Source organism: Siniperca chuatsi, linkage group LG12 (genome assembly GCF_020085105.1).
Source record: "Siniperca chuatsi isolate FFG_IHB_CAS linkage group LG12, ASM2008510v1, whole genome shotgun sequence".
In the NCBI taxonomy this organism is placed as follows: domain Eukaryota; kingdom Metazoa; phylum Chordata; class Actinopteri; order Centrarchiformes; family Sinipercidae; genus Siniperca; species Siniperca chuatsi.
The window spans coordinates 1,289,699-1,314,693 of NC_058053.1; the positions used below are offsets into that span (position 1 = coordinate 1,289,699).

A 24,995-nucleotide genomic window follows, 5' to 3' on the forward strand; every position below is an offset into this window, starting at 1 on the left:
AACCGGTCAGACACTGTCTCCATTTTACAGGATAGGACCAGTTTGTACACGAGATAGAGGGAACAACACGTCTTTAATGTTTTTCTAATCCTGCCTACCACACACACAGATGGCCACAGGTGAAGGCCCCTGAGGCTCCTCGTGTTACTTAATAAGGCAGAAACCATTCATATTTTCAGATACAATGTCAATTTTTCTACCACACAAGGTAACAATGCAAGTCATATCTTTTCCACACATGTGCAATTAACCGCATGTCTGAAATGAGGATGCTTGTTTTTTTTACATGGCAAAAGACACACTTTGGACTCGGTCAAGACCAAAGACCAGTAGCTGAGACAAGTCTGCGTAGAAACACCCACCAGACCGTGACAAGTCCAAGATGACAGAAAAAAGCCCGCCTCGAGACCAGACACGAGCACTACAGCCCTGACTTTGGGTAAGCCGACTCTTTAACCCAGATACTTAAACCCTAGGATCCGCGTGTGAACAGTCTGGAGCTCAGCATGTGTGTGTATGAGGATCCACACGCAGTAAAGTCACTCATTTTGACGCCAACGTTTGGTATTAGAGGTGATTTAATTCATTTTTAGGATTGTCCATTAACATGGGTACAGTAGATACAATGGTTGATGGATGTGAGACCAGAAACATACACTGACAACACCACTGCTTTGTGCACACACACACCAGTACACTGTGGCACAATATGCTTATATACAAGTTCAACAAACGTTGCAACAGACAGTGATGGGCAAGATGTTGAGGCAATGCAGGTTGGAAATGCTGCAACAAGGAAAAGGTCAAACTGGATCACGCTTGAGGAAACGTAATTGTTAAATTGAATAATTGAATTGTCCAAAAGTATAATCAATTGTGCACTCTGTGGTCTTGGAAAACTTTATATTACCTTGAATTGCCGTGACTTCATATTTGTCCCCATTACATTCTACATGCTGAGTTTGATTTGTTCCCATTTTGCGTATTTCCTGATGTTTGCTGCCTCAAAATATCACCCAGACATCCCAGCCCTGCAGATTCAGGAAAAGGCAATTCGTATTTGTTGTTACAAAGCAGATGACGATGAAAGTTGTTTAATAAACTGTACAAGGACAACCCTCTCCCTGCTATATTTGTTCACAAAATCAGTTTGCTAAGCTTCTTTCTGTCTTTGCTGAATGTGAAGTCACAGAATAAGTGATCTTGATAAACAAAACACAAAAACCAAGCATGAAAGATGAACAGAGGTGGAAATAATATAGACAAATATGAGATACAAATAATTATATGTCTTGATACAAATAAAACTAATATGGCTCCAAGATTCTATAAGAATCATAAATGGTAGAATAAAAATGCCTTCAAATGCTCGTGTTAAAATGAATGCAAGCTTCTCTCAGAGACACATACATAGACAGTGACTACTAATACGTTTTAACTGGGTATAAAATCTTATTGAATTTCTTTGCTGGGGCGCCCAGGTTCGATTCCAGCCCGCAGCCCTGCTGCGTGTCATGCCCTCTCTCCCACACTTCCTGTCTCAAATCAGCTGTTCCTATCTAATAAGGGCAAAAAAGTATTTAAAAAAAAAATATTTCTTTGACAATTAGATGAGAAACTGAAAAACCAAAGGACAGAAATAAATTCCTAACTCCTTCCTTTCTTTTGTTTTTGACACAGAAACAACACAGAACTACTTCAGTATGAAACTGGATAGAAAATGTTCCATTTGATGGGGAGCATCTTTTTTGGATGGATTATTGGACAGTCTCGCAGAGCGGTGCACAGAGAACAACCTACTGCTCAACGTCAGCAAAACCAAGGAGCTGATCCTTGATTCTAGGAAAAAGGCGGCAAAGACACACACTCCTGTCTACATCAGTGGAGCTGAGGTGGAGCAGGTGAACAGATTTAGGTTCCTGGGAAGGAAACTTAAGAAGGTAAAATTCCTGTGCCAAGTTCTTATTTACAGAGGAGCAACAGAAAGCATCCTGACTGGCATGGGATGTGCACAGGCTTAAAACCGCTCAGAACATCCCTGGTACCTACCTACCGAGCATCAGATATCTGTGAGGTGAGCCTAAAGGATACTAAAAGACTTTTTTTTTTTTTTAAAGTGGATTTCTCTGTTCCAGTTCTTCTAAATCAACACAGAGAGCAACATTCAGCAAAATGTTAAACAACAGAGACATGTTGGAAAAAGTGATATTTACAATTGTAAATATCACTTACCCTTAATTGGCAATGACCTAACAGGTGTTTCATTTATTTTGTCCACCCTTTACATCAATGTGGGTAGGCCAAATAACAAACACCCGTCAGTAACACAATACAATGAGAAGGGCACTCGGAGAGCGCAGACCTCCGCCAAGGCCAATAGTCCAGTTTTCTATTATATGCAAATCTGCAAGCAAAACCACTATATATGTCTGGATATATTTCCAAAACTACTAGAATTATAGTATGTCAAAATTCAGTATGATTGCGCCTAGCTGAAGCCTCATCGTCTCACATCCCTGATTGCGTATTTTTTCCATAGCGGCTGCGTTTGTTTCTCCAGCTGTTTGAAGTGGCCGTTATGTTTTGGTGTATGTTTAGTTAGTCACACCATTCACTTTCATTACGACGGGTTTGCGCATGCGTGATGAATTCAGTTCATTTTGCCATAGACAAATTGTGTTACAACTGACCTATCTTGCAATATTAACAAAAGTGAAAAATAAATTGTGTATCTGCCCCGTGATTTGGATCCGCTCGAAAATTGAATGGGTTCTTCCTTGGCCTATGCCACGGTAAGTCCGTAATCCTGCTGACAGACGGACAAACAAACGGCACCGAAAACATTAGCTCCTTGGCGGAGGTAATTAAACAGCCCCACAAACTACATCCTCAGCACGATCATACAGTTGAATCAACACCTCTCAAACAGTTTCAACAAAAACAAACAGTATAACCTTCATGAAGGTAGGCTTTACTGCAGAACTGTTGCATTAGATTACGTTAGTTTTCGCTAGGTGTACCCAATAAACCGGCGAGTGTATGTGCTCCTGTTTCCAACTAACGTCATTATGTTTTGAGAAAAGTCACTGCACTCTTCTGTAGGTGCAAAACAGACAATAGATTGACTCCAGTCAAAGCTTCCCACTTCTCTGCAAATACAACAGTGCTTTGAGAACAGTCACATCCACTGTTGGTGTCAATCGTACGCTCTGAAGTCACTCTATTTGACTTCATCTGCTTATGTTTATTTTATTTTATGTAAGCTACTTATGTTAACTCATTAAAGCAATGCAACAGTAAAAGAGATAAAAATCATGATTTGACTCTTAAAAGCATTATTAAAGCGAAATGGCACACAGATACACTCTAATCCTCTCCGCCACATTCAATCAGATCAGGGTTAAGACAGTGGCTGTTGGAGAGAAGGTGGAGAAGGGAATTCACAACAGACTGAAATCAGCACGATACAGTCCTTCCTGGTAGGTCTTCAAAAGCATCTGTGTCAACAGTGACGACCACAGCGTTCCTCCTTGGAAGTTGGAAACACAGTGATAGCACAGCAGATCAGTTTTGTTCCTTATGTGAGTTTGTCACTCATCATTTTGTGTTTTCTAGCAGTCGTTTTTCCACACTGTTTATATCAGTTTCACAGTGACAGCTGGAGAAAAGGCACGCTGCACATTTTCCACAGACCTTTCTTCCTTACTATCACCCTCGCTTCAACACATCTTTTTGCATGCATGCCTTCAAACACACATGTCTACAATTCCTTCGTCTGCGGTCAGAAGTTGACTTTTGAGCCCTGGAGCCATGTCCCGCATCTTCACCTGCTCCATGTCAAAGGGGCCCTGCCAGGAGTCTTCGGCCCCCGTGGAGGATTGATTGCTGTTGGGCTGCCGCAGGCTGGAGCTGCCCCCTGTGGAGTAAACTCCTGAGTCTCCGCTGCCGCTGCTGTCCTGACGGCTGTGTCTGCCGCTGGAAACATCAAGGGGAAGGTACATTTATTAATTCCCTTGCTGACAACAAATAAACATTACACCACACATTATTATATGTGGCCACTGTGGAGTGAAACACTGGCTGAATCATTAAAAGCCATATAAATATCATTTATAAATATACATTCTTATTAAATGCACTTGTAAACATGAACGTAACACATAAGCTGATGTAGCATCAGAGATTAAATCGACCTGCTGACTGGCTCCAGGTCTGATGGGGGCGCTGGCAGGGCCTCAGGGGGAGGGTTGTGGACTTCCAGGACCGGTGGCTCTGGGCAGACGGTCACCTTATCACACAACAGCTCTGATTCAGAATCTGGGGTGATGAGGCGAGGAATGTCAGACCCAGGAGAGTCCCAAAGGTACTGGAGGGAGGATCAGGGGGAGGGGGAGGAAGAGGAGAGAAGAGATCTTGACCTTCTGGTGGAACTGAATATATAAACCTTAGTGAGATAAATTCAAAAAATTTTAATGCTGAATTACAAATGATTTGAGAGAGAGAGAGAGAGAGAGAGATAGATAGATAGATAGATAGATAGATAGATAGATAGATAGATAGATAGATAGATAGATAGATAGATAGATAGATAGATAGATAGATAGATAGATAGATAGATAGATAGATAGATAGATAGATAGATAGATAGATAGATAGATAGATAGATAGATAGATAGATAGATAGATAGATAGATAGATAGATAGATAGATAGATAGATAGATAGATAGATAGATAGATAGATAGATAGATAGATAGATAGATAGATAGATAGATAGATATGTGCTCCATTTAACTGAATTAGCCAAATTTATGACAATAAAACCCAGGTTATTAAATGTAGATTTGCCTGCTGTGTGCACACACAGCCAAGGCTGTAATATGTAAAGTGTGTGATGTCTGTGGTGTGCTGTGGCTGCATACCTCCTTCAAGTATTGAGGCACCTGGGTGGAGGGGTACCAGGTTGCCTTGATGGTCTTGTAGCACCAAAATAAGCAGTAGATTGAGAGCAGCATGACCAGGAAGCAGATCACCAGAGAGCCAAGGAAGTACACAAAGATCTTCCACCATGGAGTAGCACCTGTTAAAGTGTGTAAACACACAGAGAGACACACGTAGATAGATTAGATCATATCTGAGCATAGTTGCATGTTGTATCTGTTATCACTTACATACACTCACACAGGCATATACAAACATGGAGACATGAATGTGTGGCTTCTAAGTGTTAGAGGTTACAGATGCCCCTATAGTGTTCCAATCCAAAACAGTTTCATCAATTTCTTAGTGAGGATGAAACAAATGTTAGTTCTGTTTTGGCGAATCAGTACACAGACCTCATGGGGTCCATACACAAGCTTCTGCAGCCAGCTCAGTGGCGAGCCTAATCGCGTGGAGCTATTTAGATTTTAACTATACCAGTTAAGGCCTGGTCACTAGGGCTGTCAACTTTAGTCGTTTAGTCGACTAATCGGTCGATGCCGTTTTGGTCGACTGACATTCTCATTGGTCGACCAGTTGCAATTTTTTTTTATTTATTTATTTTTTTTACCAATAAAGACATTTTCATTGATTTACTCCTTGATATTTATTCCTTTATTAGCAGTTATATATTACTGTATTCTAAATATAATTAGCCTATGTTTTATACCAAACTTTAAATGCTTTAATTTAGGCTATTTTATAACGGCGCCACAGTTTAGCGCACCACATGAGCACTCGGGAACCGCACCTGTGGCTGGCTGCACTGCTGCTTCGCGCTCAGTAAGGAATATAGGTAGTTTTGCTGTATTCATTCAGTTAGAACGCTACTTGTTTTGGGCTTTAGTCGAAAAAATGTCCAAGAAATCTAAATCTTTTGTTTGGCTGCATTTTACAAAAAAAAGACGACAAGACTGTGGAGTGCAAGCTATGCGGCCTAAAGCTAACTTACCGTAGCTCAACGACCAATATGACCAATCACCTAAAAGCGGTTAGCGAGATATAAATGTGTCAGACAGCTTTGGACATGACAACAGAGCAGTGGAATATGGCTGAAGACTTCACAGACGTTCTTAAGCCCTTTATTACACTGACCGAGCTGTTGTCGGAGGAGGCTAACACATCCCTGTCAGCGGCCTTCCCAATGCTTGAGAATCTAAAAAAATGTCATCTTGCCATCACAGATAACGATAGTCCAACAAAGAAGTTGAAACTTAAGCTTGTGCAGGAAATAGATAGTCGATGGAAACTCAAAGACCGAGTTGTGATGACAAGCAGCCTGTACATTTTAACTGCAGTACTGGCCCGGCGCTTCAAACAGCTACCTTTTCTTAATGATGAGAAACGGGATGAGGCCTATTCTGAAGTCGTAAAACTAGCACAAAGGCTAAGCCTCTCGGGGGACAGCGCAGAGCAGACAGGGGATGATGAGGACCCGTTGGCAAAAAAACAGAAAACGGCAAAAGAGAAGGAGATAGCGATGCTTCTTTGTGGACATGGTGCAGAGGATGATCCTGATGAGCCAAGCGCACAAAGATCCTCTTGCGACGAAATGAAAGATTATCTTCAGGACAGAAGTAAAGACGCGTTTGAAAATAGCCTAAATAATAACGAAAATAAATCTATAGGCCTTCCTACTTTACAGCCTATTATTATTAGTGTTTTTTAGGCTATTTTGGGTTTGTGTTTGTTTTAAAACGCCTAGATCGGTTGGACAAAAGTTAACCCATAGCTTTGAAAGTAAAGAAGAATATACAGCCTGTATAATCGAGAGCTTTTGTTAGGATTTTTCATTATTTGGCAGTTTTAGCAGTTATATTTTTTGTAGCGTGTGGTGTGGTCAGGTGCACGATTGTGACGGGCACTATAGACCTAGGACAGAACTCCTCACTTTGCAGTTTAAAAAATAACCTAATTTTCAAAGAATTGTATTATTATTATAGTTTTATGTATTATTGATGTTTTTCGTTGTTGTTTTATAAATGCTCTATTATAATTGTTTAATAAATGTTCAATCAAAAAAGACATTGCGTCTTTTTTTTTTTTTGTCGACTGATCGTTGTGCAGGACAGGACTTTGGTCAACTAAGCATTTCTTTGGTTGACTACAGCCCTACTGGTCACACCAGAAAGTGGTACAGCAAAATTAATCTGCATGTCTTTGCGAAATATTTGGTTTTACACATTTTGCAGTTGTCAGTCTCACGCACGTCTGAGGGAATAGATATGCCTCTATTTTAAACAATGCAGCTGTCTATATAGGCCACGTAACAGATCACGATTCACTCGCGCTATATGTGCATAACCACAACATGCTTCAAGTCTATTTTCTTCCATTCCAGGCAGTGATAGACATTGTGCAATAGGGCTAGTGTCTGCTGAAGCTGGCAAGTCAACCTCTAACCGCTAGTCAGTCACAATAGCTCCCCGAGCTTCTCTCTATTTTCTCTCCACTGTTCTGCTTACTCTCTTTTTTTGCCTTCTATTACAGAGTTTCACAACTTCAAAAAAGGCGTTCGGTGATGCTGAACTCTTAAGCACACAGCTGTAAACATGGAGAAATGAAAGAGGAGTGATGTTTGATTTCAGTGAACCTGTGACAATTTGGCCATTTGATAACCCTCAAGTCAGGAGCATTATACCAAATCAATCCCCTCTGCAGACATCTGCCTGCTGCTAACCACACACACTCACCCTCTTTCTACTCAGTGGGAAGGAAGACAGAGCCCACCTACACTGCCTAGTGACCATAAATGGGTCCAGCTTCACTTTCATTCACAGTGAAGTTGTGATCCATGGCACTTTATATTATAATATTACTATATATTCTAATATTAAAGAGTACGGTCTAGACCTGCTCTATAGGAAAAGTGCAATGAGATAACTTCTGTTATGAACTGGCGCTTTACCTTCACCTCTGTAAGCTACGAATGTTCAGGGTCCAACGTGTAGTCTGTCATGTCACAGGCAGAATTTATGACTATGATCACCTAATCTGACACACGGACCATCTTGAAAGACTCAGCGTAAGGGCCTTTGTATTGGTGAAGGTTGGGGCCACTCCTGCTTTGCATGCCTCAGTCATTCTAACATTAATAGGGGGTTTTCTAATATCTATATGTATAACAATACGTACGCAAAATTACATAAAAAAAATAAATAAAATCAAACTGACCCTAACCTATTCTTCAGATTCTTGAGGGATTGTTACCCCTTTCAGTCAAATGTAAATGTGTCAATTTAAAATGTGTTACCTTCTGTCTGCAGGCAGTGGGGTGAGGTGAAGCTGCTGCTCTTGTTGTAGAAGTCATAGCGTGACTGGATGCTCACACAGTACCAAGTCCAGGCCTTCAGGTTTGGCAAAGTCACCACGTTGGCACTGCTACTCAACGTCTGGGGTCTTAAGGCCTGAAGGACACATGTGAGAGGTGAAAACTTCAGGGAGGCTACTTCATTTCATTTATTTATGAGCCAACACAGTTAAACCCATCTGTGATCTGGAAATTAAATATTGACGGAATTCTAAAGAATTCTTTCAGCACATCATTATTCATAAATATTTCATTAATGAAGTCATTGCACTAACTGATGTCTTGACAACTGATGATCTTTTCTACGAGGTGGAGCGTGGGTGGAGCCGAGGCGGGCCGAGTGAAGCCTGGTTGCTGAAACCAGACGCCTGTGACGGCACCCGCCGCTCACTCAAGGCCACGTCATTAATTCTGAATAACTTTAAGCCTTAATATAATTGAAACGGGTGAGTTGTATAAAAATTAGCTATAGAGACCAAAACCGTTTTGTGTACCAGGCTGTAAACATGGTTATTTCTGCTGTGAAGTTGGGCATTTTAACATAAGGGCTTAGGGAGCCAGCCGCAAGTTGCCATTTGAGGAACTGCAGTTTTTGGCACTTCCACATTGGCTTCATTTTTCAGCCCCGGAGGTTGCCGCTTGGTCCCAACACAAACTGAATTCATGTCTACTCATTTGTCCATTAGAGGCACTTTGTAGCTGTGGTGCATTAGTGTGACCACAAATGTCGGGATAGACAGACCTTTTGACATTATGTGCACTCCCTCAATATTCTGAATAGTTTGCTGAGATTACTGCTTTGGGCTTTGAAGTACATAAACAACTTTATTTTTGAGACAATCAAATGTCGACTATGCAGACGAAGCAAGATGCACAGAGTATGTAAACACGACTTTGGTTTTCCCTCGATCCTCATTCAAATATCTGTGTCTGTAAAGCCAATGACAGCCTACACAGACCTTAAAGCAAATACAATTGACAAACAGACGTGGCTCAAAGGTCTGCAGTCAAAGACACAAGCTGCTGCCTGCAGTGGTAAATATTTACAGTACATCCTAGGTTTTTATCAGATACTGCTTTTTATTTTACAAAAATGGTATATATTGTATTTGTTTGATTGTACATTAATTTGATCTAAATGTCCTTGTGGGTTTTGTCTGTCTTCTTTGGCAACTTCACAAGACTAGGATCTGTGATGTTTTGTATCTATATATCTAAATCCCTCTCTTTTCTCTTCCTGTAAAACAACAAAATATTTTTGATCACTCATTCTGCCCTTGGGGACAAATACATAAATGTATCCAATCAAATGTGATTTGGGGTGACCAGCTAACTCCTCATTAGCTTGTGGCACGATAGCTGCTAGCTAGCAGAGCTATATGGAAAGTTCATGTATAATAAGAAGTTTATATTTAGCATTGTACTTATTTGTACAATTGTATTATTCTACATCACCTTTTTCTCTCTTTTGTTCCCTGTGTATTTCTACTGTGAATATAATTTTTTATTTTAAGTAGTATTTAGTGTTTAATGTATAATGCATATATTCATTTTATAAAATGCCCAGTATAATTATGCAATTATGTAAAAATGTTCACGACTGTAGAATGTAAAAAAAGCTACATGGCATGAGGGCATACTGTGTTGACTTGACCCTATGCAAAAACAAAAAGGAGCAGGATAAGAGCAGATGAAGTCTTCATCTGAGAAACTTGTATAATGTATATCAATCTCTCTGCAGCACATGCAATTTTAAAGAACATGTACATGTGATGATGCTTATTTTCCAGGCTGCTTATAATTACTGTTTATTTTTTAATCCTTTGTGTTTGTTGTGGCCTTCATCCAAATTATCTGACATACTCATCAGCTCTGCGTCAGCTCTGGGTTATTTTAAGACATAACTCGTCAAACCAGTTTTAAGATAAGACGTGCCAGTTGCTTTATGTAAAAGCAGCTGGCAGGAAATCATGGCACCAGACAAGAACTCATGTACTCTCTCATGTGAGATTCAGCCGCCTTGTAGCACAGACAGGAAAGGGCAAAAGTCAAAACCAATAAACCAACATTCCGCTGAACATGAATAACAGAAACACAGAAACCAGGTGCTCTGCTAACAGGGCTGACTGTGAGTGCATATCTTGATTATGTGGCTGCTGCAGTCTCTGGGGTTTTACCAGGTGTCTTTAGGGACTGAAGAGAAAATGGGAAGTGTGAACAGGAGAAACTGTTGGGTATTTTCTCCTACTATAAAACGTCTGTGAGGATCTGTCTCACTGTTTTTAAATGAAATATCTGTATAGAGGTATCACGAAAAGCTTCTAATACGAACAGCAACAAGGGAATTTATGTTAATGAGAGCTGCTATAAAAAGACTGTTTAAGCACACAAGTATAAAAGTTAGTTCACAGTAATATCGTAATCATAGGCTTAGTGTTTGTATGAGTTCCAGGGTGCTTTCGCTACCTGTGCGTCTACAGAGCGTTCCCAGTATAGGATGTGGTAGTACAGCTTGGGAAGAAGGTTCTTCATGGAGCTGTTGGTGGTGGTCAGAGGGTCTGAGATGAAAACGTCTAGGTCACTTCCAGCAGGAGAAAGGTCCACTTTGGTTGGAGGACCCACAGCAGCTAGCAGGAGAGAGACAAGACATGAGATCCAGGAATGGATAGATATGGGGTGGTTTTGGAGCTAATATGCTGTTTGTGTTCTTTCCTTTTTTAAAAGCCTCAACAGCACAATCCAAGTATTTAATAGTTAAAAAAAGATTCAAATAAAATGTAATTATGACAAATTGAAAACACAGAAATGTAGTTTCACAATATCATCACATTATCAAACTAGAACTGAAACAAATATTTGATTATTTTATTAGTCAATCCCCAGAAAATTAGTTGGCAACTATTTTCTGATAATTGATTCATCATTTGAGTCACTGACAAACATTTGTTGGATCCAGTTTCTTAATAGTTTAAATTTCTTTGGGTTTTGGACCGTTGGTTAGACGTAACAAGATATTTAAGTACGTGAAGTTGTGATTTATAGACATTTTATAGACACTATGGTAATATGGAATTTGTGTTTGTCTCATGTATTAATTTGAGGAACACTACAGTCTCATCGCTCCACACAGATCTGATGTTTTCGTCTGCTGCTAGTTTGAGTCTCTCCAGTGGAGCAGAAGCTTCAGTGGATGTTTAAGTCACATGTTTCATACACGTCATGATTTACTCGCTACGCCTGTTTCCAGTGTATTTTGTCGCATTTTGCTTTTATGGATAAACCAACTTTTCCATCTCAGCCAAGCGTAACAAAATGCTTGCGATATTTTGAGATTTTTTTGAATTCCAGTGTTTAGACTATGCACAAATTGAAAATGCGATGAAAAGCAGGTGGATGGAAACCCTGCATAGTGCACATGAATAAATTATATATATTTAGAATGAATTTTGAGAACCATGAACAAATCAATGTTTCTCTATAGCAGTGAGCTGTGAGCAGTGTGAAGTTTAAGCTGCTCTTCCAGCCATGTCTGCCTGTGTGATTTTCTAAGCTTGGTGAAGCTGTGTTCACTCATGTTAGAGATGTTTACTTATTCTTCTTGCATGACCTTCAACTGCAAGTGCGACTTTATACTGTGGTTTTGATAGTTCAGAGCTGCACTACTCAAAACACACACACAAAGGTAACCTTTCCTTGCAATGTTGCTCACAGTTGTGTCAACATCACTTTGTGGTTGTACACTCTTTAGTTTGTGGTTCACCACCTGAGATCACATGCTGCCATAGGCTCACGTATAAAATGTCTTTCCTGTAAACTTTAAGTATCTGCCTTTCCTCCACCCGTCTTCATCATCCTTCTCTCTCACCATCTTTATCAGGGCAGAATTCTTTCTGCACCCAGTCAGAATGATGCCCGTTCATGTTGGCTCGTACACGAAGCACGAAGATGCCCAGGTAGTGCAGGCTGAACGCTGAAAGGTCACATGACCTGTGTGACGTCTTCTCACACGCCACGTGCCAGCTCGGACTCTTCTTCGTGAACTTCAGCTTGTACTTCCTGGGGGTTCAAGAAAAAAAGACAATGTAAAGCATTAATCACGGTAACTGAAAATACTGATTGTCTTGAAGGAGACGTAAAAAACATAAGGAAATATAAGGTAGTTTAAGAAATCTGAAATTTCTTGAATCTCATTGTATTCACCATCCACAAACTGTTTGAGTTAGCCTGGAATGCTAACTCATCATTACTTGGTAAAAACTGGTCTAAATCTGTATTTGTAGAAGTTTTGGTACATTTTCAGTCTCAAACATTGCACAAGAGACATATCATTAGTTCATCACATCCGAACAAATTTTGAAATTTTATACTCCAATCAAAATAAAATATGATCCATCATGCTCCACACTGCAGCTTGCCCTTACTTTATTTTGTTATGCTCAAATCCCAAAGCATGAGGAACTACTGGCTGTAAGTCAACATTTTTCTCCTTTTGCCAGTAATGACTTGTGTGAAGTTGTATATTTAAAGGATTTATTGAGTTGGGAGCATTAAAGTATTTTCTAAGTATTCAGAGATGTGTGCAGGGAGAAAGCTTAAAATGTTATGACATTTTCCATTCCGATTCTAAAAGTGCAACTGCTCCTGAGGGAAACAAATGTTCCATCCAACAGTTGTTGAAACATTTCACCCTGGACCAAAGTGGTGGACCGAATGACACTATGGTCTCTATAGCCACGTCGCTAATGTTGCAAAAACCTCTCCAGAACGTATATAAACCCCTTCAAAACCCCCCAGTCTGTTTTGCAACTTATCATGTCGGTCATAATAACCTACATGTTTATCCAGGATTAGTGCTGAAGTTACAGGAGAATATGTTTAACTAGAGCTGCTCAGCCTCAGTATCGCTGGTTTCTCTCCCTCGTTTATGATGTATGTATGTATGTATGTATGTATGTATGTATGTATGTATGTATGTATGTATGTATGTATGTATGTATGTATGTATGTATGTATGTATGTATGTAAGACTTACGCAACATATTGTGCGGTGAAGGTGACAGCATGACCCTCTGCAGCACTCTGGTCCCAGTCCCAGCTCAGTGTGTAATTGGTGTTCAAGGCCATCACAGTCACTTTCTGTGGTGGGGTCAGCTCTACTGCGACTGAAACAAACAAGGGGACAAGCCACATGACAAACGTGGTCTGATAACTGGTGCAGACATTGTTACAACAATATTTAATAACTAAATACAATAAATAATTTCAATAATTAATAAAATATATGTGTTTACAGCTAACAGAGCTAAACACTGGGTCCGCTCCATTTCAGTGCGCCAGTGCACAGCTTAACAGCGAGGGCTGGGAAAACTGTTTAAATGGAGTGTAACCTGTCAGCCAGCGGCAGCAACCACATAATTGTCAGGTGACAAAACAAACAACAATGGCCTACAGGGCAAAAGCCATGGTGGCTTTCCTAGTTGGCAAATAATTGCCAGCATGGCCAGTAATGTTCACAATATGATTGTATGTAAGCCTGAATGACCTTCATCAGTCTTGTCTTATCAACATCCCTTGACTCGTTTGTGTTTGTATGGGCCACGTGGTCGAGGTAGGTGTAAACACCGCTGCTGTGTTACTTAATTGTGTCCTATTTCATTTTTTAAATTCTGTTTATGACAGTTTACAAATAATTTTTCAGGTTTTGTTTTAAACGTATTTCTTTGAATGCTAAATAAATGTAATTATTTGTTTCCTCAACATTTTAATTGTGTTTTTATTATGCCACTAGCAACTAACAGCTATAGATGGACTAGTTTCAGCAGTGAATTAATCCACATGGACAGGACAGGTCAATTACAGTGTGTGTGCGCTCATGGTAATGAATGAATAGGTTACTCAATAGTGTGGGTCATTAATGTGTTTTTAATTAATTAAGTTTTTGGACAATAATTGAGCTCTATTGGTACTGAGGAATAAGATTTATCAGACTCTGGATACACACAATAAGAACATCACCAGACATATCCTTCAACAAGTTTCTATGTTAGAAGTTGTTAAATTAGCAGCTGCAGGAGGTGCACAACATGCAAACACAGCAATTGTGCCAGTGTGAAACCTGAGCCTGAGATCACAACAAGAACAAACCAGACAACACTGGAAGTGACACTGTAACAATTTACCCTACAACACGACAAAAAACAACAACAGGTGTTTCTAAAATGTGTTTGGAAATATGATGGTGGCAGTCGCACTTTACTTTGTCACCCTATTTAGCATTTATAAGCAGTACACAAAAGTGTGATAAATGTAAAATATAATGTAGCTGTAAGCAGATATATGGGCATTTAAGTGTTTATTAATGTACAGTTTGTCAGAAATTATAATTTCTCCTATGAAGACATTTTATATTACTACAAATGTATTTTACTATATTATTATTATTATTATTATTCACTATCTGTTTATATAGCAGCCTCCACTTGGGTGCCCACAGCAGGAGAACAGTTGTTGACAAATACGTTAATAAACAAGTGTTACAATGGTGACAAGTGAACTTTTATTGTGTACTTAGGAGACTGGAGAGACATTTTATGCTGTTTTAAAGCAATACAAATATAACTGGTGTGTTTGAACTGATTCTTTGTAAACAAAAGTAAGTTACATATTCATGATGGTTTTTTGTTTTTAAGAGAACAATTTGGAAATTTAAAAAGACACATTTTGATGTCAATCATTTGATGTTCAAAATCTAGTGAATGCACTCAATAACCAAAAGAAACAGATAAACACAGAAAAAACAAACAAGAACATTAATATTAATAATGTCAATAAGAAAACCGAAAGGAGAACAAAATCGAGGGGAAGTGTGCAATTTTGTCTTTGTGTAACATATGATGAAACTTGAGCAAAGAAGAACCATGCTGGAAAGCCAAGCTAAATCTCTGGCACATAACACTGTAACCTCAAGAAAGAGAAACAAATCAAAGAAAAAAGTAATCACTGAATAATTTAGGCTCTTCAGAGGCCCAGACCTGAGTGCAGAGTAAGACATTTCATAATCTGTACTGAAGGAACATAACATAAACTCAGGCAATCCAATAACACCTGTAGGTTAAAAAAAAAAAAAAAAAAGGGGAAACTGTTAAAAAAAAAACAACAAAATAGATGAAAGATTTATCTCCCGCATGACTGACCGTGCACTTAATGCATCACGAAAACAGGAAATATTTGAGGGAGTTTTGGGGAGGAGGGTGCTTCCTGTGTAGGTTTGTGTGTGTCTCAGCTTGTTAGGTCCCCTTTTGGCTGAAGAAGTTATAAACATTTTCCTCACATTCATTTTCTTGTGCAATTCATTCTTCTGTCCATCTCATACCAATTTCTCAGCACCAGCGCAATTTACATCGCACATACTGTAGGTCTATTTCATTCCAAATCAAATCCTAATGGTTTCATCCTCAACCTTTACATGATCTGGAAACTGCCCCACAAGAACTGAAACAAAGGAGTAAAGACTGGACTATGAATAAAGAGATTAAAACATAATTTTTGTGAACAGCTGTAAAAGCAAAAATGCCTCAAACAACAAAAAGCAAAATTTAATAGCTAGCCTGACATGTTTGACTCATTAATATCAGAGCCCAACCAATTTTTGAGGCCTACACCTGGAGTCCATTGAGAGTTTCAAAAACCTAATACTTATATATCTGCTGGTCTTATTTTAACAAATACATTATATAAGCTAACATTGTTGATAAGGATCCCTGAAATTTGGTTATTTAAGAATTAGGAGATACAAGATATGTACTATCAGGACATTTTACAGGTGAACAATAAACTTGTCAGAGCTCTCTGATTGACTAACTATGTGATGACAGCACTATTTCTCAATTGCCTCAAACATATCTTTGGGTATCTTTAACATTTTTGTACTGCAATTTCTTGTTATTTATCAGCCGACATATACAGCATGCCATTACCAAATATCTGTGATAAGTTAAAATCAGCTGATCGAACAGTTTGGTCAGGCTCCCACTGATACACAGAGAAAAGAGAAAACAAGGACCTGAGCGAAAACATTTCAAACAACTGGAATTCCAGGCATGTGGTAAAAATGTTTCTTAATACACTGTCTAACCTCGAGTCAAACTTTGTATGCGTGTCATTTGGGCTGAACAGTTTGAAGAAAATAGCTAATGGCGATTTTTCTGGCCAATATTGCCATCGCAATTTTTAACTGCAATTATTTTCTACGAATTAAATGCCAATCGTGTTGTTGTGGTGTGTGGTCTATGCAGAGCATGTGTGACTGTCAGTAGTCCGCACAGGAGGGGGAGAGCGAGGGGAGATTGTGGACAGGGTTTTAATGCTGCAGCTCCTTCTCTGGGGGAACCCATGCTTTGACTGGGTGCAGCCATGCACTGATGACGTCGATGGGACAACTGTGGAAGATTACTCTCCACCACCATCTCCATAAGACTATATGATATAATAGAAACTTTCATCTTCAAATCTATTGAGTGATGTCTGTGACTGTCTCCGATGCTATATGTCCTTTTGCTAAGTCTGGCTAGGTTTGTTTTTCTTTCTATCTGCTACTCAGTCTCTCTTGATCTCAATGAGATGACCTGATTAAATAAAGGTTGTATATATAAATGGCAGAATGGTGTTCATCCCTCCAACAGAGTTCCACACACTTGGCAAGGAGCACTGAAGCTGTTCTGGAGGCTCGAGGTGGCCTGAGTGCACACTAACACACTTCATGTTGGTTTTTCCTTTCATTTGTCACCCATCTGTATATGGCCAGTTATGGTAATAATGACAAACTGCTGGATTTGGAAGTGTGGTATGTGTATATTTTTTTATGACAGAATAAAACTATACAAAGTCACGTCTGGCAATGTTTGACATTTGACTGGCAACCACTAATGATAAAGTTTACAGCTCTGCAGTTTAGCTGTTGGAGAGAACTTTACTTAACATTAGCTTCACATACTGATGGGACAGACTGCTTCAAAGCTCTGAATCCTGGAGGTCACCATTCAGAGCTTTCTTAAATTTAATAAGCTTGAAATGATGATATGTTGTGCTTAAAAGTTTAACAGGAGATTCAGACAACTCTGTCCACCAGCTGTCTGTCATTTACACTCGACAACTACCGAGCTACCAGCAGCTACCAGTCTGAAACTGACGTGTGGCATTCATCTAGATCATTTATCTAGAACAACACCCACCACTCTGTTAGTGTTTTAGAACTACAAAAAACACATGTTTAAATAGTTAAGACACCGGCATGCAGCGAGTATATTATTAACAGTCGAGAGTTTTGTTTTTTGGTTGATTGACTAACTCACAGAATCGAGTACATATTTCATCCACAGCTGTCTTTTATAGCCAACAGTTTAAGACACCGTTAATTATAAATGTTACAATAATTGTATGATTTGAAAATAGAACACTTGATTTTGATGTAAAACCCATTACAAATACACCCAAAATAAACCCAAATATAGAGCAACATCCTGTAGCGCTTGTGGCCAATAACCACTACAAAAACACTACAGAGGCCAAATTCATACAAATGAAGTGAGATGAATATGATTCACATTCTATCTAAATGCACCTAATGGAGTTTGATACCAAGTTTTGCAATTGGTGGTGGTATTAGAAAAAGTTCTGGTTAGTACTGAAGATGAAAGGTTTCTAAAATCCCTGACTGTTCCTATTCACTGATCTGTTTGATTACAATATTCTCAAAAAAACAAACTCAGTCTAGATGCCCCCCCCAACCACTTAAATTAATAAAACCAAAAGTTAACAGAGGAATTATACATAAAAGCCTAAACAAAAACGCTGAAATAGCACAACAAAATAGGAGAATTAAATGTGGACTCTTAAACATCAGATCTCTGTCATCTAAAGCTGTACTAGTGAACGATTTAATAACTGATTATCATATTGACTTATTTTGTCTTACTGAAACCTGGCTGGGTCATGAAGAATATGTTAGTCTAAATGAATCCAGTCATATTAATACTCACATTCCTCGAGGCACCGGCCGAGGAGGTGGAGTTGCTGCCATCTTCGACTCAAGCCTATTGATCAACCCTAAACCTAAACTAAATTATAACTCATTCGAAAGCCTCGTTCTTAGTCTTTCACACCCAAACTTGAAAACACGACAGCCAATTCTATTTGTTATAGTGTACTGCGCTCTTGGTCCTTATTCTGAATTTTTATCTGAATTCTCAGTTTTTAAATCAAGTTTAGTTCTTAAAACAGATAAAAGTAATTATTGTAAGTGATTTCAATATTCATGTGGACGTTGAAAATGATAGCCTTAGTACTGCATTTATCTCATTATTAGATTAGATTGGCTTTTGTCAGAGTGTACATGAAGCCACTCACTGTTTTAACCACACCCTCGACCTTGTTCTGGTATATGGCATTGAAACATTTAATAGTCTTTCCACAGAATCCTTCTTTATCGGACCATTATTTAATAACTTTTGAAATGCTATTACTGGACTACACGCCATTAGGCAAAAATTCTTAGTCTAGATGTCTATCTGATATTGCTGTGGCTAGATTCAAGGAAGCGATCCCATCTGCATTTAATTCAATGTTATGTCTCCCAGGTTTCTTTTCAGCACTGTAGCCAGGCTGACAGAGAGTCACAGCTCTATTGAGCCATGTATTCCTATAGCCTTCAGTAGTAACGACTTCATGAGTTTCTTCAATAATAAAATTTGAACTATTAGAGAAGAAAATTCATCATGTCCTGCCTTCAACCGGTACCGATTCATCTTCAAACACAGGAACCTTGGAAACAGCTGTAGAGCCTGATGTGTGTTTTGGCTGCTTTGCTGCTTTGTCAACCTTCTTCAGTTGACTTCAATGATTAATTCATCTAAGCCGTCAACCTGTCTCTTAGACCCCATTCCAACTAGGCTGCTTAAAGATGTTATACCCTTAGTTAGCACCACTTTACTGGATATGATCAATCTGTCTTTATTAACAGGCTATGTACCACAATCCTTTAAAGTAGCTGTAATTAAACCGCTTCTTAAAAAGCCCACTCTTGATCCAGGGTTTTCAGCCAACTATAGACCTATATCTAACCTTCCCTTTCTTTCTAAGATCCTTGAGAAAGCAGTCGCCAATCAGTTGTGTGACTTTCTAAATAACAATAGTTTATTTGAGGATTTTCAGTCAGGGTTTAGAGTGCATCATAGCACAGAGACAGCACTGGTGAAAATTACAAATGATCTTTTAATTGCATCAGACAATGGACTTGTCTCTGTACTTGTCTTGTTAGATCTTAGTGCTGCGTTCGACACCATTGACCATCACATCCTATTACAGAGACTGGAACATTTAATTGGCATTAAAGGAACCGCACTAAGCTGGTTTAAATCCTATCTATCAGATTGATCTCAGTTTGTACATGTTAACAGTGCACACCCAAATTAGTCACGGAGTTCCACAAGGTTCTGTGCTTGGGCTGATTCTATTCACCTTATATATGCTTCCTCTAGGCAATATTATTAGGAAACACTCCATGAACTTTCATTGTTATGCAGATGATACCCAATTATATCTATTGATCAAGCCAGATGAAACTAACCAGTTAGCTAAACTTCAAGCATGCCTTAAGGACATAAAGACCTGGATAACCTGCAATTTTCTGCCGCAAACACCTCCGAAACACATTATCTAAAGATATAGTTACTCTAGATGGCATTACCCTGGCCTCCAGCAGCACCGCAATGAACCTCGGAGTTATCTTTGATCAGGATTTATCCTTTAACTCCCACATGAAACAAACTTCAAGGACTGCCTTCTTTCACCTACGTAACATTGCAAAAATCTGGCACATCCTGTCTCAAAATGATGCTGAAAAATTAGTGCATGCATTTGTTACTTCTAGGTTGGACTACTGCAGTTCCTTATTATCCGCCTGCATGAATAAGTTCCTTTAAGACTCTCCAGTTGATCCAGAATGCTGCGGCACATGTACTGACAAGAACTAGGAAAGGAGATCATATTTCTCCAATATTAGCTTCTCTGCACTGGCTCCCTGTAAAATCCAGAATAGAATTTAAAATCCTTCTCCTCACCTACAAAGCTCTTAATGGTCCATAATATCTTAAAGAGCTCATAATACCTTATTATCCAACTAGAACATTGCGCTCCCAGATTGCTGGGTTACTTGTGGCTCCTAGAGTCTCCAAAAGTAGACCGGGAGCCAGAGCCTCCTGTGAAATCACATCCCAATGTGGGTTTGGGAGGCAGACACCATCTCCACATTTAAGAGTAGGCTTAAGACTTTCCTCTTTGATAAAAGCTTATAGTTAGGGCTGGCTTGGGTGAGCCCTGAACCATCACTTAGTTATGGTGCTATAGGCCTAGACTGCCGGGAGACTTCCCATGATGCACTTCTTTCCTCTCTCCTTCTCTCCCTCTCCATCTGTATGCATTTTTATCGCATTACTGCATGATACTAACTCGACATCTTCTCTCTCCTGTAGTTCTGTGCTTTCTCGTTTCTCTCCTCTCTCCTTCTGTCACTTTCAGCAGGTATTTCTGCCTCCGGAGCTGCAGAGACTGGATCTGTGGTTGTAGGCCACCTGCTGCCCCCGTGTTCCTGCTCGACAACTGCTACTCCAGTTGTTGTTATTGGCTCTGTTACTAATACTATCATTATTATTCCTATGGCTGTCATTCCTATTATTATTATTATTATTATTATTATTATTATTATTATTATTACTACAATTACAATTCTACTATTTTTAAAAATTCTAGGTGGTATTTGCATTGTGCCTCCCTCTCCCCCACCCCACCCAAAACCTCTCTCTCTCTCTCTCAAAACCTAACATGGCAGCGGCGGATGGCCGCCCACCATTGAGTCTGCCCACCATTGAGTCTGGTTCTGTCCAAGGTTTCTGCCTCTTAAAAAGGAAGTTTTTTCTTGCCACTGTCACCAAATGCTTGTTCATGGTGGGATTTGTTGGGTCTCTGTAAATAATATAAAGAGTACGGTCTAGACCTGCTCTATAGGAAAAGTGCAATGCGATAACTTCTGTTATGAATTGGCGCTATATAAATAGATTGAATAGATAAAAAGTCTCCCTTGCCTGTGCAGATAGAGATTCCATAGCACTAAGTCATTGGACCTTGGGTATTCAAGGTGTGGCACACCGGTGAGTGAAACTGCATTAAAGACTCATACAGTGAAACTTAAACCCAGTCAAACTGAAATGAAACAATGACTCTGCATAAGATAAATCAGGTGACAAGGGGAATGTAGCAGCATATGACTTTAACAGCTCTATTCCATGACATTTATTTAAACTGGTAATTTCACCAAGATAATTTGTAAGAGAGAACTGAGTACAGCAGTACAAACAACAAACAGTTTAATCACACACAAACTATTCTTGGATTACCGTATTGGCTGAATATAAGACCACACCGATTAAAAGACGGTTGACCTTTTTCCAACACCTGTTTTTGGAAAAATACAACACAATTTCACACTTGGGCTGTTTGGAAAGTTTCCCTGTGATACTATTAATCCAAGGAGAAGCCTTTAGTCTCGTAATAGTGAAAATGAAATACCATTAAAGCGTAACGTAAATCCCACATTTGTGTTGCTTGCAGTTACACACTCGCCTGTCAGGCTCTCAGAAGAGGTCAAAATAATATTCTCTGTAGTTAGCATTTTTCAGACTGTCTTTCTGAGCTCCTCAACCTCTGTCACAGTGGTAATTCTTGGTTGCTTGACAAGTGATTCATTCCACGGTCTGTTTCTCGCTTTAGCAAACTCCCAACCCTCTTCAAAACACATTATCATATCACTCTTACTTCATTTTTACTCCAAGAATAGGAAGAACTTGGCCAGAGACTGAAACTCCATACTTAAAAAAAAAGGAGAAGAAAGTCTTGGGTGAGTCACAACTGTATCACAGGACACGGAATAGAGGAAATGGAACAAGTTTCAAATTATGCCTTTTATTTTTCCAAATCTTGTGAACTTATGTGAAGAAACGCTAGTAGCTCTTATGGTACCAAATCAAACCCACTTTTTAGGTTATTGACCTTTACCCTACCTTAGACTGAACAGCCTTGCGTATTTGCATTTATTGAGAACAGATTTGATTAAACAGACATCATACTCATTTCCACAGAAAATTTAGGGCCAATTTATTTAAAGTCAACTTTATTTTCTGACCATGACTTCCACGGCATTGCAGCACATCTGGTGGGAAATGTTGTTTGTAATGTGGTTATTGGTAGAAATGAGGAACAAACTCACAGGCTAGGCAGCAACTATTATTAGCTGACCACAGTGGCTAGTGGGGGCAAAAATTCACCGGCACTGGGTTTTGGGAAGTACAGGACTGTCAGATGATTGCTGGTCAGCTGCTTTGTTTTTACTAAAATTCTGTGAAAGGGTCAAAGTTCCGACAGCACCCAAAAACAAGTTCACGGCTAGTTAAATGTACACAGTGCAGTGGATACGCATTGCCTTTATCCTAAGACAGGTCACAGTGGTAGTGACTTGTCAATCACAAGGTAGCCACGTCCTAAAGCATACCCTGCTTTATCGTCTATTTTACTCTAAATGGGACCATAATTTACTAAATGAACATCATGCTGTATTGAAGAAGACTTGAAACTAGTGATTGAGACCAAACACCCATTAGGAAAGTGTTTACTGAAGTAATAAATTAAGTGAGAAGTAGGATAATTTTCTCATAGGTTTCTATTCTATGGGACTTCTTTTTGCAACCAGCCCCCTGCTGGTTATTAGAAAGAATGCAGGTTTAAGGCACTTCCGCATTGGCTTCACCGTTCAGGCCCGGAGGTTTCCACCTGATCCAGACATATCCAGTTTCTGAGATGGACTGACACCCGAAATTAACAACTGGTGTCAAATTGTCAAAGTGATCAAATTTTGTTTCCACACTCAAGATGCAAATGAACATGTCTATCACCTCAGCAAGATTCCTTTATAGCTTAGGAATCAATTTTATAATCACGCTGCACTCTGGGTATTTCAGGAGCTAATTTGGTACACTTCACAACTGATTTTAGGTTGTAAAAATGTTCATTAAATGATCTTGTACAAAGACAAACTGATGGATGTATGGAAACATGCCAGGGAACAGTTGCTGTTATTACACTGACCAAAGTCAAATTACAATGCAGATTTTACGTTTATTTCCACGATCATGCTAATAAGATTTTTAGGATTACTGTTATTTGTGAGTACTTGAGCACCTTTAGAACCGCAGATTACTTTTATCTCTGTCCCTTGCATTTCAACTGCATGTTAATCTTCTACACCACACATAGAATTATTTCTTTTTTAAACTGCAATCTTTGAGTGAACATGCTTTTACCCCTAGTATTGCCTAAACTATTCCATTCCAGATCCATTTCATTTTACAGGAAGCGCAAACTGAGAATCTCATTGCACAGAGAAAGTACTTTCTGTTTCTCTGAGAAGATCAGATGATAAAGAGCTTCGAGTTTGTTTTTTGCACGTCAAGCTTGTTGTTAGCAGCCAAGTGACTGTATTTAGATCTATATGTTAGCAAACCTAACCACTTATTATGAGTTTGTGTTGACTTGTAAGCGTGCTTTTGATAAAACCACAATGATAACACTAGTGTATATGACACTAACTGAATGTTCAGATACAAGTGGGACTTTGCAGTCAAAATATCACACAAATATACACATCTATTAGTGTGATGCTAACTGTAATAAATGCGTCCGATGCTCGACTTCGAAAGACAAAGATAAGAGGCTAATACGCCACCAATTTACCTAAAACAAGGGCGAGCTTTCCTAGAGAAATTTTATTCTACAGTAACAGTTACATTGGCAGAGATGCTAACAGTTAACGTTAGGCGTGTAGCCTACCTTCTTTAGATAAATTCACATCTAGGTTAGGTTAACTAGCTACCACGTCCGCAGTCAATAGACAAAATTGCTAACGTTACACACACCCGTCTGAAATACAAAGCGACGAAAGTTAGCATGCTAGCCAGCAAGAAAACTTACCAGCGTTGGTTTGGAGGTACCAAAAGAGAAGGCAGACATAAAGAGCAGCAGCCATGGTTGATATTTTTCGAGGTACCGACGTTTTTTCATGTGCTCATCGTCTCTATCATCGCTTGGCTCAGCTCAGCTCGGCTCGGCTCGCTTCTCCGGCCTGTGAGCTAGCGTTATGTGTCATTTGCTGCAAGGTGAGTAGAATTTGAAAGTAGTGTTCCGGTTGCACTTTCAAAATAATAGCCAGGTCGAACCAACATTAAAACGCCTGAAGACTTGGTTTAATCTGTGACTATATAAGCAACGGTCAAAATTAAAGTTTTAAAAAAATCATTTGAAGAATATATCATTAGTTTTTCCCATATGCATACATGCCTTCCCCTATCACATATCTTCAAATATCATATAAGCTGCACAATGTGGCAAAACCCTTAACTCTCATTTTCTCATGTCCTATTCCTTCCTATACTACTATCTCCTGTTATCTATGCATTATAGAAATCGTTTCTTGATGCAAGAGAAGATTCCCAATATCACCACATGTACCTTAGATAATGGCTAAATAGTTTCCTTAGGTATTAAGTGATAACAGTTTAACTGCGAACCCACTTCATCAGGAAGATGTGAGTGCAGTTTGACCA

The 24,995-nt window shown here is 39.2% G+C and overlaps 1 protein-coding gene across 1 annotated transcript; it reads right to left on the minus strand.

Annotated features, from left to right (window-relative positions):
• Positions 1–560: 560 nt before the first annotated feature.
• On the minus strand, positions 561–24,560 carry il10rb (interleukin 10 receptor, beta). Its single transcript, XM_044217877.1, has 8 exons — positions 24,364–24,560; positions 13,322–13,451; positions 12,155–12,345; positions 10,756–10,916; positions 8,233–8,386; positions 4,922–5,079; positions 4,194–4,366; positions 561–3,975 (listed from the first exon to the last, which is right to left on the minus strand). Exons 1-8 carry the CDS (start codon positions 24,416–24,418, stop codon positions 3,747–3,749), a joined length of 1,251 nt encoding a protein of 416 aa, XP_044073812.1. The 5' UTR covers positions 24,419–24,560; the 3' UTR covers positions 561–3,746.
• Between the last annotated feature and the right edge of the window lie 435 nt (positions 24,561–24,995).